This window comes from Myotis yumanensis, unplaced genomic scaffold, assembly GCF_028538775.1.
Source record: "Myotis yumanensis isolate MYYU_CA2020_CCGP unplaced genomic scaffold, mMyoYum1.0.hap1 SCAF_3, whole genome shotgun sequence".
NCBI classification, from domain to species: Eukaryota; Metazoa; Chordata; class Mammalia; order Chiroptera; family Vespertilionidae; genus Myotis; species Myotis yumanensis.
The window spans coordinates 192,379,190-192,396,169 of record NW_027223754.1 but is presented as its reverse complement, the minus strand read 5'-3'; the positions used below and the strand labels follow the sequence as shown (position 1 = coordinate 192,396,169).

At 42.3% G+C, this 16,980-nt stretch overlaps 1 protein-coding gene across 2 annotated transcripts in view; it reads left to right on the top strand.

Annotated features, from left to right (window-relative positions):
• SLC2A3 (solute carrier family 2 member 3) overlaps positions 1-13,707 on the top strand; it is a 75,407-nt gene extending 61,700 nt beyond the window's left edge. For both annotated transcript variants that reach the window (XM_070410727.1, XM_070410729.1), the window contains 9 exons: positions 2,543-2,635; positions 3,090-3,250; positions 5,908-6,148; positions 6,858-7,020; positions 7,311-7,498; positions 8,415-8,519; positions 9,139-9,240; positions 9,720-9,923; positions 11,318-13,707. In XM_070410727.1, coding sequence (XP_070266828.1) covers positions 2,543-2,635; positions 3,090-3,250; positions 5,908-6,148; positions 6,858-7,020; positions 7,311-7,498; positions 8,415-8,519; positions 9,139-9,240; positions 9,720-9,923; positions 11,318-11,530 — 1,470 coding nt within the window. In that variant the 3' untranslated portion in view covers positions 11,531-13,707. The remainder of the gene's footprint in view (positions 1-2,542; positions 2,636-3,089; positions 3,251-5,907; positions 6,149-6,857; positions 7,021-7,310; positions 7,499-8,414; positions 8,520-9,138; positions 9,241-9,719; positions 9,924-11,317) is intronic.
• The last annotated feature ends 3,273 nt before the right edge of the window (positions 13,708-16,980 follow it).

Below are 16,980 nucleotides of genomic sequence, written 5' to 3'. Positions count from 1 at the left end.
GTTCTTAGGCGACCCCTGTGAAAGGGTCGTTCTTTCCCCAAAGGGGTCACGACCCACAGGTTGAGAACCGCTGCTAAGTTCTTTCCATCCTCCGGGTACTGCTGTTTGCTGTTACCTGGGGCAATATTTTGAATTCCAAACTGGCTAACTCAGTTCCTCTTCACTGTTTACTTTCTAAATTTTCTTGCCGCCTTTCTTAAGTTTACAATGCTTGTCCATACATTTCTAGATAAGGTCCTTCAGTGATAGCCTGTTCCTTTGTGTTCCTATTCATTACCTAAATCTCATTAAGTTTTTGTTCTTTTTAAAATATATACATTTTTATTGATTTCAGAGAGGAAGGGAGAGGGAAAGAAAGAGGTGGAAACATCAATGATGAGAGAGAATCATCAGATCAGTTGCCTCCTGCATGCCCCACACTGAGAATGGAGCCCACAGCCCCCGGCATGTGCCCTGATTGGGAATTGAACCTGTGACCCCTGGTTCATAGGCCCATGCCAGCCAGGCTTGTTCTTTTTATACCACTCCTAGGACAAGCTGTCGTAATACATCTCCTTAATTAATAAGAGGCAATTATCAAGAGTTTTTTTTTGTTTGTTTTGTTTTTAAATTAAATCTTTATTGTTCAGATTATTACATTTGTTCCTCTTTTTTTCCCCCTATAACTCCCCTCCTTCCAGCTCCCACCCCACCCTCTGCCCTTACTCCCCACCCAATGTCCTCATCCATAGGTGCACGATTTTTGTCCAGTCCCTTCCTGAATCTCCAACACCCCTTCCCCCCTCCCCCGCCCCCACCCAAGAATAGTCAATCCATTCCCTTTCTATGTCCCTGATTCTATTATAATCAACAGTTCATTCTGTTCCTCAGATTATTTATTCACTTGATTCTTAGATTCATTTGTTGATATATGCATGTTTGTTGTTCATAATTTGTATCTTTACCTTTTTCTTCTTCTTCCTCTTCTTAAAGGATACCTTTCAGCATTTCATATAATACTGGTTTGGTGGTGATGAACTCCTTTAGCTTTTTCTTATCTATGAAGCTCTTTATCTGACCTTCAATTCTGAATGATAGCTTTGCTGGATAAAGTAATCTTGGTTGTAGGTTCTTGGTATTCATCACTTTGAATATTTCTTGCCACTCCCTTCTGGCCTGCAAAGTTTCTGTTGAGAAATCCGCTGACAGTCTTATGGGTATTCCTTTGTAGGTAACTGAGTTTCTTTCTCTTGCTGCTTTTAAGATTCTCTCATTGTCTTTTGCTCTTGGCATTTTAATTATGATGTGTCTTGGTGTGGTCCTCTTTGGATTCCTTTTGTTTGGGGTTCTCTGCGTTTCCTGGACCTGTAAGTCTATTTCTTTCACCAGGTGGGGGAAGTTTTCTGTCATTATTTCTTCAAATAGGTTTTCAATATCTTGCTCTCTCACATCTTCTGGTACCCCTATAATTCTGATGTTGGTATGTTTGAAGCTGTCCCAGAGGCTCCTTACACTATCTTCGTATTTTCGGGTTCTTTTTTCATTTTGCTTTTCTAGTTGGGTGTTTTTTGCTTCTTCGCATTTCAAGTCTTTGACTTGATTCTTGCACTCCTCTGGTCTGCTGTTGGGTGTCTGTATAATATTCTTTATTTCAGTCCGTGGATGCTTAATTTCTAGTTGGTTCTTTATCACAGCATCGAGGGTCTCGTTAGATTTCTTGTAGATCTCAATAAGTTTATTGGCGGCTTCTAGACAGTTCTTGAGAGACCTTAAAAGTGTGGTTCTGAACTCAATATCCTCCCTTGATAGTTTTGTCCTGTTTCTTTGTCTCCACATTTTGTACGCTTTCTTGGTGCACCCCCTAGTGGTCTTTGTGCACAGTCTTGTTGTAGTTAATACTAGAGGGATTTGACCTCCAGGCCGACTGGCTGTGAGAATCAGCTGTGTCTGCCTTGGGCAAACTTCTGTCCTCTGGAGAGGTGCTAATCTAGCCTTCGCCTGAGGCTATCCAGCAAATGGCTCTGTGCAGGGCTTGGGCGGGGCGGGTCGGGATCAACAGGGCGGGCGGAGGGAGCGGTTATGGCCGCTCTCAGTCCCGTCCCCAGAGGCTCTGCTTCTCAGAACCCCAGCAACTGCTGCAAACCTCGGAGAGAAAGCTGCCCTCACGTTCCGAGGGATGCCAGACAGTCCCGCTTCTCCCGTTTGAGTCTGAGTCCCTAGAGACTCGCCCGGATCTGGAGCTCAGAGTCTGAGACTCCCTCCCGATTGAAAACGACAACCGCACCCTCAGCCACCAGCCCGCTCCTCGAGCGCACCTCCGCACCTTTGTATTTTCCACACTGCGCCTCCTCTGAGCCTCTGTATGCTGTTGTCTTTCCTTCTAGTTGAAGAATTTCCCCTCAGCCAGCCTTCCTGTGGTTCTGGGTGATGTCCGTTCCGTCTTTTAGTTGTATTTTTGAAATGGTTGTTCGAGGCAGCAATCTCCGGTGTTTACCTATGCCGCCATCTTGGTTTTTTCTCAAGAGTTTTAAGTACTGTTTCTTCCTCCCCTACCCACCCCCAGGTCACCGCACCTCTGATCTTTGCCATCACCATTGCTACAATAGGCTCTTTCCAGTTTGGCTACAACACTGGAGTCATCAATGCCCCTGAGGTGGTGAGTACCAGGCAACTAGAGTTAGAATTATAATGAATACATATTATTGGTAAGGAAGTCTACTTGAACCATTAAAACAAAAACTCAGTTATTCCCTATATCCCGTACTGTACCCATTCTTTCTCTCACCCTATGGTGATATACTAACTTTATTATCCCTTAGGAGTTAATTACAAAGAAAAAAGAAGGCACTTGGGAGAGGGATGGAATATTCACTGAATATCAGTACTACTACCTACTGGGATTTTCAGAACAAATGAAAATTCTTTTCAGAGAAACATTAACTCCAATCTGTTACCTCTCTTCCATCCCCATCTAGTTATTCCCTTGGTTCTCTACCTATAAAGCAGTAATTGTAATATTGTATTTTAGGGAAGGGAAGACCCCCAATACTTGTCTCTTTTCTCATCCAACTGTAACAATCTTCCCTCCCACCAATTATTTTAATTTGCAGATCATAAAGGACTTTATCAATTACACTTTGGAAGAGCATTTAGAAAATGTTCCCAGTGACGTGTTGCTAACATCCCTCTGGTCCTTGTCTGTGGCTATCTTCTCCGTTGGTGGTATGATTGGATCCTTTTCCGTTGGACTCTTTGTCAACCGCTTTGGCAGGTATTGACCAGAAACTGGACAAGGGAGGGGGGCTATTCTGGTTGTACTGAGGACAGGTATTGAGAATTAGGATGTGATGGTAATTACACATTTGAATGAGAGCACCTCAAATTCTGACCAAGGGAAACCTAGTCTAATCGACACTGACTACTCTTGCTTGGGGCTCTACTGCCCTGCATAGCTTCCACCCAGCCATCAAGAGGTAGGCCTTGGGAATGATTGGCTTTGCAGTCCAGTTTACACAAATTCTGTTTACTAATAAAGTTCATTGAAGTGTCTCAGAAACATACTTTATTTAAAAGGTCAGTTGTTTGCTTTTCTTTAAAATTTGGGGGGTTTTATGCAAATATCTTCATTATTTTACACGACAGGATAGGGAGGAAATATTTTTTAATCCTTAATCTTTGGCAAATAACTAAATCATGGCCAAATAACTAACGTGAAATGTTTTTTTTTTCCTGGAAAAAAAAAAAAAAGAAAATTGTATCTTCTCACCCTATACTGGCTTAATAAAATAAATATCTTAGAGGGTAGAATACTTTCAGTAATGATTAGTGAAAGAACCATTTAGTTTGCTGATTAGATATTCTGGAAACATAAATGGAATTCAAGGTTGTTTTTTTAATGTGTTTTTATTGGTTTCAGAGAGAGGAAGGGAGAGGGAGAGAGAAATAGAAACATCAATGACGAGAGAAAATCATCCATTGGCTGCCTACTGCATGCCCCTACTAGGGATCGAGCCCAAAACCTGGGCATGTACCCTGACCAGGAATCAACTGTGACCTGGCTCATAGATTGACGCTCAACTACTGAGCCACACTGGCCTGGCCAAATTCAGGTTTTTAATAAATGAAAGCAACCTATTTTATTTGATAATATTTTATTTTTGTTTTTGAAGGGATTAAATTTTTGTCTACTAAAAGCATTAAAATTTTAACGTGGGTTTTCCAGAACTAACATGGCTTCTTCCTGTTATTTTATTAGCAAGAGAACCAATAAAGGAGGGGGGAACAGGAAAAGGAATGTAGAAAAAGGTAAAATTGAGAATGAACAATGAGATTTTTCTCTTGAGAGGGTGTTCTACTGTATCTCCTTGGAAGCTTTTAAAAGTGCCAGGCCAGGACCTGTGCATCAGTATTTTTCAAAGCTCCCAAAGTAATTTCAGTGGCCACCTGAGTTGAGACTCATTGTTGAAGTTCATGGTGCTGGTTCTTCCCAACAGCTTTAGTAACTTTTCAGTGTTAATCTTTTATTTCAGTCTTCTATCAGCTGTTTCAGTGGCTCCATCTGCCACATTTTTAGTACATAAATGTAGTAATTTATTATTTGATACTGGTTACCAACACTAACTGTTAATGACATCACCACAGTCCACCCAAAGGAGAGCTGAAGCTGCTGTTTGCATTATTTTTTTTTGTGATGTGGAAAAACTTGGTCTGAAATAATCTATCATCATCAGTATGTTGGTGATATACCTAAGCAACTGCATTATAACTAAATGCAGTAAGAAGCATTAGTCCAAAAATATCTCTTGGGTATGTTCATAGACCTGCTAGGGCAGACTTGCCTAGGGCAGTAGTTCTCAAACTTGAGCCTGCACCAAATCACCTCGAGGACTTTTTAGAACACAGATTGTTGGACCCCCACCCTAGAGTCAAACCTAATTATTTGATAAATATGGAGAGGGATAATTTTAATTTCTAGCAAAATCTATGTATGGACCACTTTCAGAACTACTGGCCTAATGTGCTTGCTAAAATCTTACCCTTTGCAACAGCATGGGTGGACCTGGAGAGCATCATGCTAAGTGAAATAAGCCAGTCAGAGGACAAGTACCATGATTTCATGTATATGTGGAATCTAATGAATAAAATAAACTAAGAGACAAACTCATAGATACAGAGAGCAGACTGACAGCTGTCGGAAGTGATGGGGGTTGCAGGGCTGGGTGAAAAAGGGATTAAGCAAAACAAACAAAAAACTCAGACACAGACAATAGCATGGTGATTACCAGAGGGAAAGAGGGGTAGGGGGAGGTAGAAGAAGGTATAGGGGGCATAAATGAAGATGGAAAGAGATTTGGGGTGATGAACACACAATACAATATACAGGTGATATATTATAGAATTATACACCTGAAACATATGATTTTGTCAACCAATATCACCCCAATAAATTCAATTAAAAAAATAAAGTGCCTGCTAAAATGCTAGGCTACAGGTACAACTTAAAAGAGGAGAATCTTAAAACATGTTCTCTAGGTGAATTTTATGCATATAGAGGTATAATGACCACTGATCCTGTTATCCCAACTAGAAATGTTCTAATGATAGAAAATAGAAAAGTTAAATAAAAAGAGAAGATGTATGCTTTGTCCAGGTAATTCAGTTGGTTAGACTGTCGTCCTGATAATGCCAAAATTGGGGGTTCAATCCCCAGTCAGGGCACATATAAAATTGAGCCAATGAATGCATAAATAAGTGGAGAAACAAATTGATCTCACTCATTCTCCCTTCCCTTCTCCATCTCTCTCTCCCTAAATATCAATAAATTTAAAAAAAATTTTTTTAAGATGTTTGAGCTTGGGGAATTGAATAATAAGGAAAGAAGGGGAAGTTGGGATTGTTTTGCTAACTTGTTTTTGTTTAAATTTTCAGGCGCAATTCAATGCTTATTGTCAATCTATTGGCTATCACTGGTGGCTGCCTTATGGGATTCTGCAAAATAGCGGAGTCAGTTGCAATGTTGATCCTGGGCCGGTTGATCATTGGCCTCTTCTGCGGACTCTGCACAGGTTTTGTGCCCATGTACATTGGAGAGATATCTCCTACTGCCCTGAGGGGAGCCTTTGGCACTCTGAACCAGCTGGGCATCGTTATCGGGATTCTGGTCGCCCAGGTATGCTAGAACTTAACGAGTGTTAGTTTCTAAGACTCATTAAGAGTTGACATAGCCCTGGCTGGTGTGACTCGGTTGGGCATTGTCCTGTGCACCGAAAGGTTGCTGGTTTGGTTCCTTGCCAGGGCATACGCACGAGTTGTGGACTCCAACCCCAATAGGGGGTGTACAGGATGCAATTCTTACATCAATGTTTCTCTCTCCCTCTCCCTTTTTCTCGCTCTCTAAAAATGAAGTAAAAAAATAAGAAATTTTTAAAAAGAGTTAATAGCCTGGCCAGAGTGGCTCAGTGGTTGAGCATCGACCTGTGAACCAGAAGATCATGGGTTTGATTCCTGGTCAGGGTTCATACCCAGGTTGGGGGCTTGATCGCCCTGTAGGGGGGCATGCAGGAGGCAGACTATTGGTGATTCCTTCTCATCGTTGATGTTTCTATCTCTCTCTCCCTCTCCCTTCCTCTCTTAAATCAATAAAAATATATTTTTTAAAAAGAAAATTTAATTTAAAAAGAGTTAACATAGGTAAAGTACTCAAAAATGGCACATATTCAATTATATGTAAGTTTCAGATGATATTATAGCTCACAGACAACTGAAAAAGCAACAGGATAGTAAAAGAATGGATAATTTCCTGAAATTTTTCTTTATTTCATTTAATTTGTGGCCTATTAAATATGGGATTTATAGTATTGCCTTTGTCTGGTTTCTAGGTCTTTGGTCTGAATATCATCTTGGGAACTGAAGATCTTTGGCCCGTGCTGTTGGGCTTCACCATCCTTCCATCTTTCCTACAAATCATAGCCCTTCCATTTTGCCCAGAAAGTCCGAGATTCTTGCTGATTAACAGAAAGGAAGAAGACAGTGCTAGAAAGAGTGAGTATCCTTCACATGTTTACTGTAAGGATCGTAGGGTTGTGATTTGTTTTAGGGTGAGGATATTGGATCTATTTTTTGTTATCTCAGAACCCAAGTGAAGAGTTTCCTAATTACTATTAAGTTAGGAACTTTCAACCCCTAAAGAATGAGGTGAGGAGGTAAATTAAGACACGGATGCTGATTTTGATTAGCCATGTCTGGGGCTCATCTTGGGTGGCTTCTCCCTAGCTGTCATGGATTTGGGATAGCACCTTACCTTTATCCTTTCCTCTCCTTCTCTTCCCCAGTCCTCCAGCGGTTGTGGGGCACCCAAGACGTGACTCAGGACATCCAGGAGATGAAAGATGAGAGTGTTCGGATGTCACAAGAAAAACAAGCCACTGTGCTGGAGCTCTTCAGATCACCGAACTACCAGCAGCCCATCATGATTTCCATCATGCTCCAGCTCTCTCAGCAACTTTCTGGAATCAATGCTGTGAGTATCAATTTTTGTGTCCAAAATATCCTTCAATATTTCACTTAAAACACCTGACCAGAGGTAAATAGCTCACCTACTTACATAGCCCCTCACAATGTTTGGCATGTAGCAGCTACTCAGAAAATGTTGTTTATTCAAGTTTTGATTTGGTTTTATTTCTTAAATTTATAGTACATGTTTTCCATGTGGAAAAATGAGAAAGTAAATAAAAATGAAAAATTTTTATACTTTGTCTTAGAACAGATGGTTAATTTTTGTCTTCTTCTAGGCTTTTTTCACTATATAATACAACAGATTTTTTTGTCCACTCATTTTTTATTTCCAGCCCTCTCTAACTCTGATCTACCTTATATGATATCATCAGTGACAATGTAGGCCATACAACCAAAGTAGATATCTGAGAATTTATATGCCTTGGCTTTTCTTTAGGATTTGACATCCTAAAATCCATGTAAAGCCCTGGGGAACCATTAGAAAATCAAGAAATGTGGAAGCACAGTAGCAACTTAGACTGAGGGGGCCTTACCATTGTATCTATTTTTTACAACTAGAATAGAGACTATGATAGTTGAGATAGGGTGCAAAATGGGAAGCTAGTAATTGGCAGGTATCCCTTATATTCTATGTAAATACCAACTTCCTGCTTTTGAGTCTTGGTTGTGAAAAGAGAAGATATTACCTTCTATCCATTTTCAGGTAAAATATTTGAATATAAAGAACACTTTTGTCCCACCTCTTTAAATACTGATTCATGCCCTGACAGTTTTTCATCAGTCTTTGATTGATGTGATAAAACCATTTTGTTGCATTTTGCAAAACACACTTGATACTCAAAATAGTACGTTGGTCCTATTTTTCAGCTGCCATGCACAATTGCTGTTTCAGAGTTGCACCTTCTTTTGTTTCCTTGTAGGTATTCTATTACTCAACAGGAATCTTCAAAGATGCTGGTGTTAAAGAGCCAATCTATGCCACCATTGGTGCTGGTGTGGTTAATACCATCTTCACTGTAGTATCTGTAAGTTGGATGGTTTGATAATTTTTGGGAGACAGGAGTTAGCGGGGAGAGGAATTCTTGCTACGAATGTTCAAAGATGGGTTGTGAGTACTTCCACCTCCCTACCATTATTATTTTTTTAAAATATGTTTTTATTGATTTCAGAGAGAGAGAGAGAGAGAAGGGAGAGAGAGAGATAGAAACATCAGCGAGAGAGAAACATCGATTGGCTGCCTCCTACACGTCCTTCACAGGGGATAGAGCCCGCAACCCGGGCATGTGCCCTGATTGGGAATCAAACCGGTGACCATCTGATGCATGGGTCGATGCTCAACCGTTGAGCCACACCGGCCGGGCTCCCTACCATATATTTAAATCTTCTGTTGTTGTTTAATTCCTCTTTGGTGGGGAGAAATATTGAATGAGGGGTGTAAGTAGTCACTTTTTTCAAACAAATCTAGAATGGATGGGAGAGATGAAGGTTATAGTAAGGGTTATATAGGATATATTAAATTTGGAACTGGAAAAGAAGAAGTGTGACTATAACAACTATCCGCTATTATTAAGGCAGATTCAGGTAGCTTACATAGTGTTTTCATGAAAAGGAAATCAGAAGTGTCATGTTATATTCTTCTTTTAGCTGTTTCTAGTGGAAAGGGCAGGAAGGAGGACTCTACATATGATTGGCCTTGGAGGAATGGCTTGTTGTTCCATCCTCATGACTATTTCCCTGTTATTAAAGGTGAGTGCTCTTTGAATGAAGAAAAGGGCGGGGAGGGGGAAAGGAGAGGTCATGTTGACTCTCTGGGAAGGCAGTGAACAGTTGAGACTGGAGACTGATAAAGTCAAATTTGGGAGAAGCAGCATGCCCAGAGTTTTAAGAAAAGTAGATCACCACCGATAGGTAATTAAATTGCTATAATCCTTACACCTATATAACATGTAGCTTATAAAATACATTATGCAATTTAATTCTTAAAGTAATTTTGAGGCTATTTCCATTTACAATTGATGAAATTATCTCAGTAAAAATGATATATGTGTGATCATATAGCTGGGTTTCAAAAACCTCAAATTTTTACTCTAAGTCCGGTAGGTCCATTATACCCCAGGACATAAAGGGGCTTTTCAGTGTCAGTCAGTGCTCAAGTCTGAGAAGCTAGATCCTGCCTGGTCATGCTGTCTTTAACATTAACTTTCCTCTGTTCCTTTCTCACACAGGATAATTATAGCTGGATGAGCTTTGTTTGCATTGGGGCTATCTTGGTGTTTGTGGCCTTCTTTGAAATTGGCCCAGGCCCCATTCCCTGGTTTATTGTGGCCGAACTCTTCAGCCAGGGACCCCGCCCAGCTGCAATGGCAGTGGCTGGCTGCTCCAACTGGACCTCCAACTTTTTGGTTGGACTACTCTTCCCTTCAGCTGCAGTAAGTAAATCAAAGCACAACTCACCTTGCCCATCTTGAAATCAACCCACATAAGCCATGTTACAATATGAATGAAGGATTATATCTCAAAGGCTTTAAACTGTGTCTTGAGCTCCCCCCCCCCCCCCCCCCATTTCTAATGATACATAGAAAAAGAAGAAATGAGAGCAGAAAAGACTGAAGTAGGAGTGCAAAACTGGGACCCGTTAAAAGGCCACTGGTCTGAAATGATAGTAATAGAAACAGAATGATAGGAATAAGCCAAGCCTCAAAGGATTTCAAACTAATACTTAAAAATCCATCATTTGAATTAGCATTTTGGCTTCATGATCTTAAAGGCTCACAAAGCATAGGATGTTAATGAATGAAGTGAGTTCTATTATAAAATGAACTGGAGCTGATTTGGATAAAGGAATTTGTAATGGACATCTATAATCATTTCCTATTTCTGTGAGTCTTTCATAAACATAGACTTTAACAGTGATAACTGAAAATCCGAAAATACTCAATAGGGATTAGGAAGCAGCTAATTTCAATGAACAGGGAAAGGAGTGACACAAAGTTGCGGAGAGCCCTAACCGGTTTGGCTCAGTGGATAGAGCATCAGCCTGCGGACTGAAGGGTCCTGGGTTCGATTCTGGTCAAGGGCATGTACCTTGGTTGCAGACACATCCTCAGTTGGGGGTGTGCAGGAGGCAACTGATCAATGTTTCTCTCTCATCGATGTTTCTAACTCTCTATCCCTCTCCCTTCCTCTCTGTAAAAAAATCAATAAAATATATTTTTTTAAAAAAAGTTGCGGAGAAATATAGTAAGTTAGCAATGGGATTCATAAGTAAGTCTCTCTGCCCTAACCAGTTTGGCTCAGCAGATAGAGTGTCGGCCTGTGGACTCAAGGGTCCCAGGTTTGATTCCGGTCAAGGGCATGTAACTGGGTTGCCAGCACATCCCCAGTAGGGGGCGTGCAGGAGGCAGCTGATAGACGTTTCTCTCTCATAGATGTTTCTAACTCTCTATCCCTCTCCCTTCCTCTCTGTAAAAAATCAATAAAATATTTGATTTAACATCTATGAGAGAGAAACGTCTATCAGCTGCCTCCTGCACACCCCCTACTGGGGATGTGCCGGCAACCCAGGTACATGCCCTTGACCGGAATCGAACCTGGGACCCTTGAGTCCGCAGGCCGACACTCTATCCACTGAGCCAAACCAGCTAGGGCAATAAAATATATTTTTTTAAAAAATAAGTGAGTCTCTGGTGAAACCTTACTGTTTTCATGAACTATGAGAGGGTTATGGCTTGAAGCCTATTGGAAATATGGATGTGAGGAAACTGAAGTTTGCCAGTGACGCGATTTTCATATCAACACTTTTTTTTTTTTAATCCTTTTGTAGAAATATTTAGGACCCTATGTGTTTATTGTCTTCACCGGCTTCCTCGTGATCTTCTTGGTCTTCACCTACTTTAAAGTCCCTGAGACCCGCGGCAGGACTTTTGAGGACATTACACGAGGCTTTGAAGGGCAGGCACACATGGCTGGCAGAGCTGAGAAGGCCGCCATGGAGATGAATAGCATGCAGCCTGATAAGGATACCACCAACGTCTAAGCCGTGCTTCCTTCCCACCTCCCTCCCAACGTGAAAAGTAACCTCTCCCTGAATGGGGAGAGACCTCATCAGGTTGTAACCCAGGACTGTTTCTGAATGCTGCTACTTGATTCCTTTCTCATCCCCACACTCCATGAGCACTCACAGGACCCCAGTGCTGGGGTTAGTTGTATCTTCAGTGGCTTTTTAAACATTTTATTTCTTGGACATTCTCTTCTGTTTGGAAGAGACCAAGTGAACCTACCTTCATTTCAGGAGGGATTGGCTACTTGGCATTTGACAACTTTGCCAGCTCTTCCTCCTTTAAGTTCTAATATTGCTTCATGAGGGCATGTAGGGGAGAAAGAGTTCCCCAACCTCAGACTCACCAGGAAACAGATAGACATGAGAGTGTGGAGGGCAGAGAGGAATTCCATAAGAGCACCTTCCTCACTTCCATACAACTCTGCAGAGCAAATTAATTTGAGTTTTATTTATTTTATCTTCTGGTTTTATTGCATAAGTATTTATTTTTTTAAGTGTAATTTTACCAAATAATGAAAACATAAGGAAATTGAGGTTAGAGGGAGGTACTTATAGAGTTTATAGGGTGGAAGATTTGATACTGAAGAGGTTTATAGTTTAATAAGGGAAGATTTACACAGAAATGTAATGTGTTATTGGAAGGTATATGATGAGGTATGTGAGGTTTGCAGATTGCCTTTTAACAATTTCTGTCCTTCAGATGGAAATTCTCAAGTTCAATTTCTCAGAAAAGTCATGTGCCTATGTAAAGAAGCTACTGGTTTCCTTTGGAACGTTTTCTTTGTTTAAGATTATATGTAGTATTACTTGAAACCTAGGATTATTACTAAGGTGGGCATTGTAGTTAATGGTGGTTGATGGGTTCTGATTTTGGATGGAGTCCAGAGAAGGGAAGGTTGTTCAAATCAATCGTCTTCCTCTTAGGGTGGACTCACTTTTTTTTTTTTTTTTTTTTTTTTTAAGTTTTCCTACCATTCATCTGGTGGGAGAGCAACCTAAAATATTGGTTCTTGGTAAAGGTTTGGTTTTTCTGCATTTTGTGCTTTAGGAAATTTTAGATGTTTAGATTTTTTTTATTTAGTTTTAAGCCATAGCTTTAAAAGAATTCAGAGGAGAGTGTTTATAGCTAACTTGGATTTATAACCTCAGCATTGGGAGAGGATTTTTCCTGAATGACTGTTACCTAGTTGAAGTATGTTACTGCTTTAGGGTCAGCCCGTGCCTGTTTTGGTCTGTTTCCATGTCAAGTTACTCTTGTTATCATGTTACCATAGTATTATATCAAGTGCCCTAAGGGCACTTGAATCTTTCCCATAGACCACGTTGGAGATGGTATGAGTAAATGTGCAGTGTAGCCCACACTTGAGAGAGTATGAATGTATGTGCACTGTCACTTTGCTCTGGGTGCAAGTCGTTTATTGGTAACTTGTTTCCTCTGTGTTCCTACAGCCCCCTTTTGGATGGAATGTGTTAAAGTGTATCCCTGGGTATATAAGTAGCACTGCCTCTGCTGGGTGGGATTTGCATCTGTGGCTTTCTTCCTAACATGTAGAGAACTCTGCCTCACTCTAGACTCAGACAATGGGAGCAGGAGAGTGTGAAATCAGGACATGTGGCCTCCTAGGGGAGCTTGAAGGAAGTCATGGGGCGGGGGGAGGCATTCTTTTCAAGGGGATGAGAAATACACTAAGGCTTGTAAATCTGGAAGGTTTCAGAGTTAGATGAGATGAAGGTATTTACACTTGCCATAGGTCACAGACACCTCCACTGTCTAGTTCCCTGTGTTTTTATAAATGGTGACACCCTCTTTTCCCTTTTTCATGTTGCTTGACCTCCCACCCCCTCCTTGGTGCTTATACATTTGAGGCCCTTCAGCCAAATCCTTGCCTATGACAATATTTTAGTTCTCAGTTCTTACCATCCCCTCTGGTCATTGAGTCTTTGGATAAAAACTCCGAGCTATGACGTGGGACTTTGCTGGGACAGGTGACTTTCCTCCAACTGCACCTCCACTTCTGGCTCCTCAAAAACCATGGGTGGGCAGTATGAAGTTTTCCCATTTCTCAGTGACCAGATTGTGAATATTTCCAAATACGTTTTATATTATTAATGTTACTGTGGTTCTTCGTTTTGAAATAAAAATTCTGAATGTACATGTTGGGTTTTTTGTTTTGTTTTGGTCCTTCCTCAACAAAATCCACTTTAAGTCCTAGTTTGGCCATTCAGTACCTGTTGTAACCTAGAGTCAGTTTCTTATAAGACAGCCTCGAACAAATGAAGATACTGCTCCTTGTTTGTTACGCACATGAAATTAAAATGTCTTGGTGCATTGCTTTGCATAGTTAACAAATTGTCACTTTCTTTCCTACTTCATTTCTCCTTCTGTCTTTGATCATTAAAATTCATCCTACACTGATGTCAGGGCATCCATATGATATATATATGACACTATCCGCCTTAAAATCCTCCAGTAGATTTCAATCAACTATAGGAAAAAATATCCTACACCCCATAGTGGGCACAACCACTCTAATGCAAGGTCCCTGCGGCGTTTCCTAAGACTTAGCTCCCAATTATATAAGAAAATGCCTCACCCACTACAGCACCATTGACACCTCCATGCCTTCATTTATGCAGTCTGGACACCCCCATTCCTGTTTCCATTCACTTATTAAAAATTTGAATGGCTGCTTTTAATTTTCACTCAGCCCAAGCATGAGCTCCGTACAGCCTTCCTTACTCCCAACATAATTTTTACAGTATGGCACTCTGTGTATTAGACCGAATGAAAAAATGAACTGCCCCCTGACTGTCAGGAAAGAGCCTCAGTGAGCACACCATCCAATCTAATAAAAGACAAACATGCAAATTGACTGTACCTTCACTATGTCTTAAGCTACGCCCACCAGCTGATCAGAGTGACTATATGCAAATTAACCCAACCAAGATGGCAGCCAGCAACCACGGAGCTGAAGTGAGCAGGAGGCTTGGTTACCCCAATGATGGAGGAAGCCAAGCCTCCGCCTGCCGCGGCCAGCTCTGAGCTCCACTGAAGGCAACAAAGTTTATATATATATATTTTTTTAATATATTTTATTGATTTTTTACAGAGAGGAAGGGAGAGGGATAGAGAGTTAGAAACATCGATGAGAGAGAAACATCGATCAGCTGCCTCCTGCACATCTCCTCCTGGGGATGTGCCCGCAACCCAGGTACATGCCCTTGACCGGAATCGAACCTGGGACCTTTCAGTCTGCAGGCCGACGCTCTATCCACTGAGCCAAACCGGTTTCGGCCAAAGTTTATATTATAGAAGGTAGATAAATCCCAGAATTAAAAAAAAGAAAAAAAGGAGAGGCTGGGAGCTTCCGTCGCCGGGGGGCTTGGCCAGCCTGAAAATGACCCTCAGCCCCTCACCCAGATTGGCCAGGCACCCCAGTGGGGGCCCCACCCCACCCTAAAGGGGGTGTGGCCAGCCTGAAAACAGCCATCAGCCCCTCACCCAGGCTGGCCAAACCTCCATGGGGTGAGGGTCCCCATTGGGGGGGGGGGGGCTTGACCAGCCTACAAACAGCCATCAGCCCCTCACCCAGGCTGGCCAGCCACCCCAGTGGGACCCCCACCCTGATCTGGGACACCCTTCAGGGCAAACCAGCCGGCCCCCACCCATGCATCAGGCCTCTATCCTATATAATAAAAGGGTAATATGAAAACTGACCCTAACAGCAGAAAGACTGGGAATGACTGGTCACTATGACACACACTGACCACCAGGGGGCAGATGCTCAATGCAGGAGCTGCCCCCTGGTGGTCAGTGCGTTCCCACAGGGGGAGCTCTGCTCAGCCACAAGCCAGGCTGATGGCTGCCAGTACAGCAGTGGTGGTGGGAGCCTCTCCTGCCTCCTCAGCAGCACTAAGGATGTCCAACTGCAGCTTAGGCCTGCTCCCCGCTGGCAAGTGGACATCCCTCGAGGGTTCCCAGGCTGCCAGAGTGATGTCGGACTGACAGCTTAGGCCCAATTACCCAGGGAGTGGGCCTAAGCCAGCAGGTGGTCATCCCCTAAGGGGTCCCAGACTGCAAGAGGGCACAGGCCAGGCTGAGGGACCCCCCCGAGTGCATAAATTTTTGTGCACCAGGCCTCTAGTCCTATATAATAAAAGGCTAATATGCAAATTGACCAAATGACAGAACGACCAATCACTGTGATGCACACTGACCACCAGGGGGCAGATGCTCAATGCAGGAGCTGCCTCCTGGTGGTCAGTGCACCAGAAGCCAGGCTCATGGCTGGCGAGTGCAGCAGTGGTGGCGGGAGCCTCTCCCACTTTCACGGCAGTCCAACATCCCCCAAGGGCTCCCGGACTGCAAGAGGGCACAGGCCAGGCTGAGGGACACCCCCCCTCCCCCGAGTGCATAAATTTTGTGCACCGGGCCTCTAGTATTCTTCATAACTGTTGTCTTCACTCCCTTTTCCCACCTTTGCTTCCTTATAGTTCATTCTCCAGGTAACTAGAGAGAGCTTTTAAAAATCAGATCATGCCCTAACCAGTTTGGCTCAGTGGATAGAGCATCAGCCTGCAGACCAGAGGGTCCCAAGTTTGATTCTGGTCAAGGGCACATGCCCGGGGTTGCAGGCTCGGTCCCCAGTAGGGGGCATGTAGGAGGCAGCCAATCAATGATTTTTCTCTCATCATTGATGTTTCTATCTCTCCCTCTTCCTTCCTCTCTGAAATCGATAAAAATATTTTTTTTTAAATAATAAAAAATCAGATCATGTCACTCCCTGCCTAAAGCCTTCCAATTACATCTTGTCACACTTAAAATAGTATCCAGCCCTGGCCGGTTTGGCTCAATGGATAGAGCGTCGACCTGTGGACTGAAGGATCTCGGGTTCAATTCCCGGTTGGGGCACGTGCCCAGGTTGTGGGCTTGATCCTCAGTGTGGGGCATACAGGAGGCAGCTGATCCATGATTCTCTCTCATCATTGATGTTTCTCTCTCTTTTCCTTCCTCTCTGAAATTGATAATAATATATTTTTTTAAAAAATAGTATCCAGACTCCTCTACTGTGGCCTATATATTGGATGACTATATAAGTCCCAGTTTGCTCCTATTACCCTAGTGTAACTTTTAGTATATTCCTTTCATTCATTCTCAAAACTGCCTGACAACAAGATGTGGTTACCTACTTACAAGGTTTGCTGTGTCAACCTCATTTCTTGTTGCTCTCCTTGTTCACTGAAGTCTAGATCCATTGGTCTTTCTAGTTCTCATACATATCAAGTTCATTATCACTTAGGTCTTTACACTTGTCCTTTTTTGCTTGAAATATTCTGCCTCAAGATTTTGCATGGCTGTCTACCTTGTGAGTTAGGTCTTAGTTAACACTACCTCTGTGGAATGTAAGTTCCATAAAAGCAAGTAT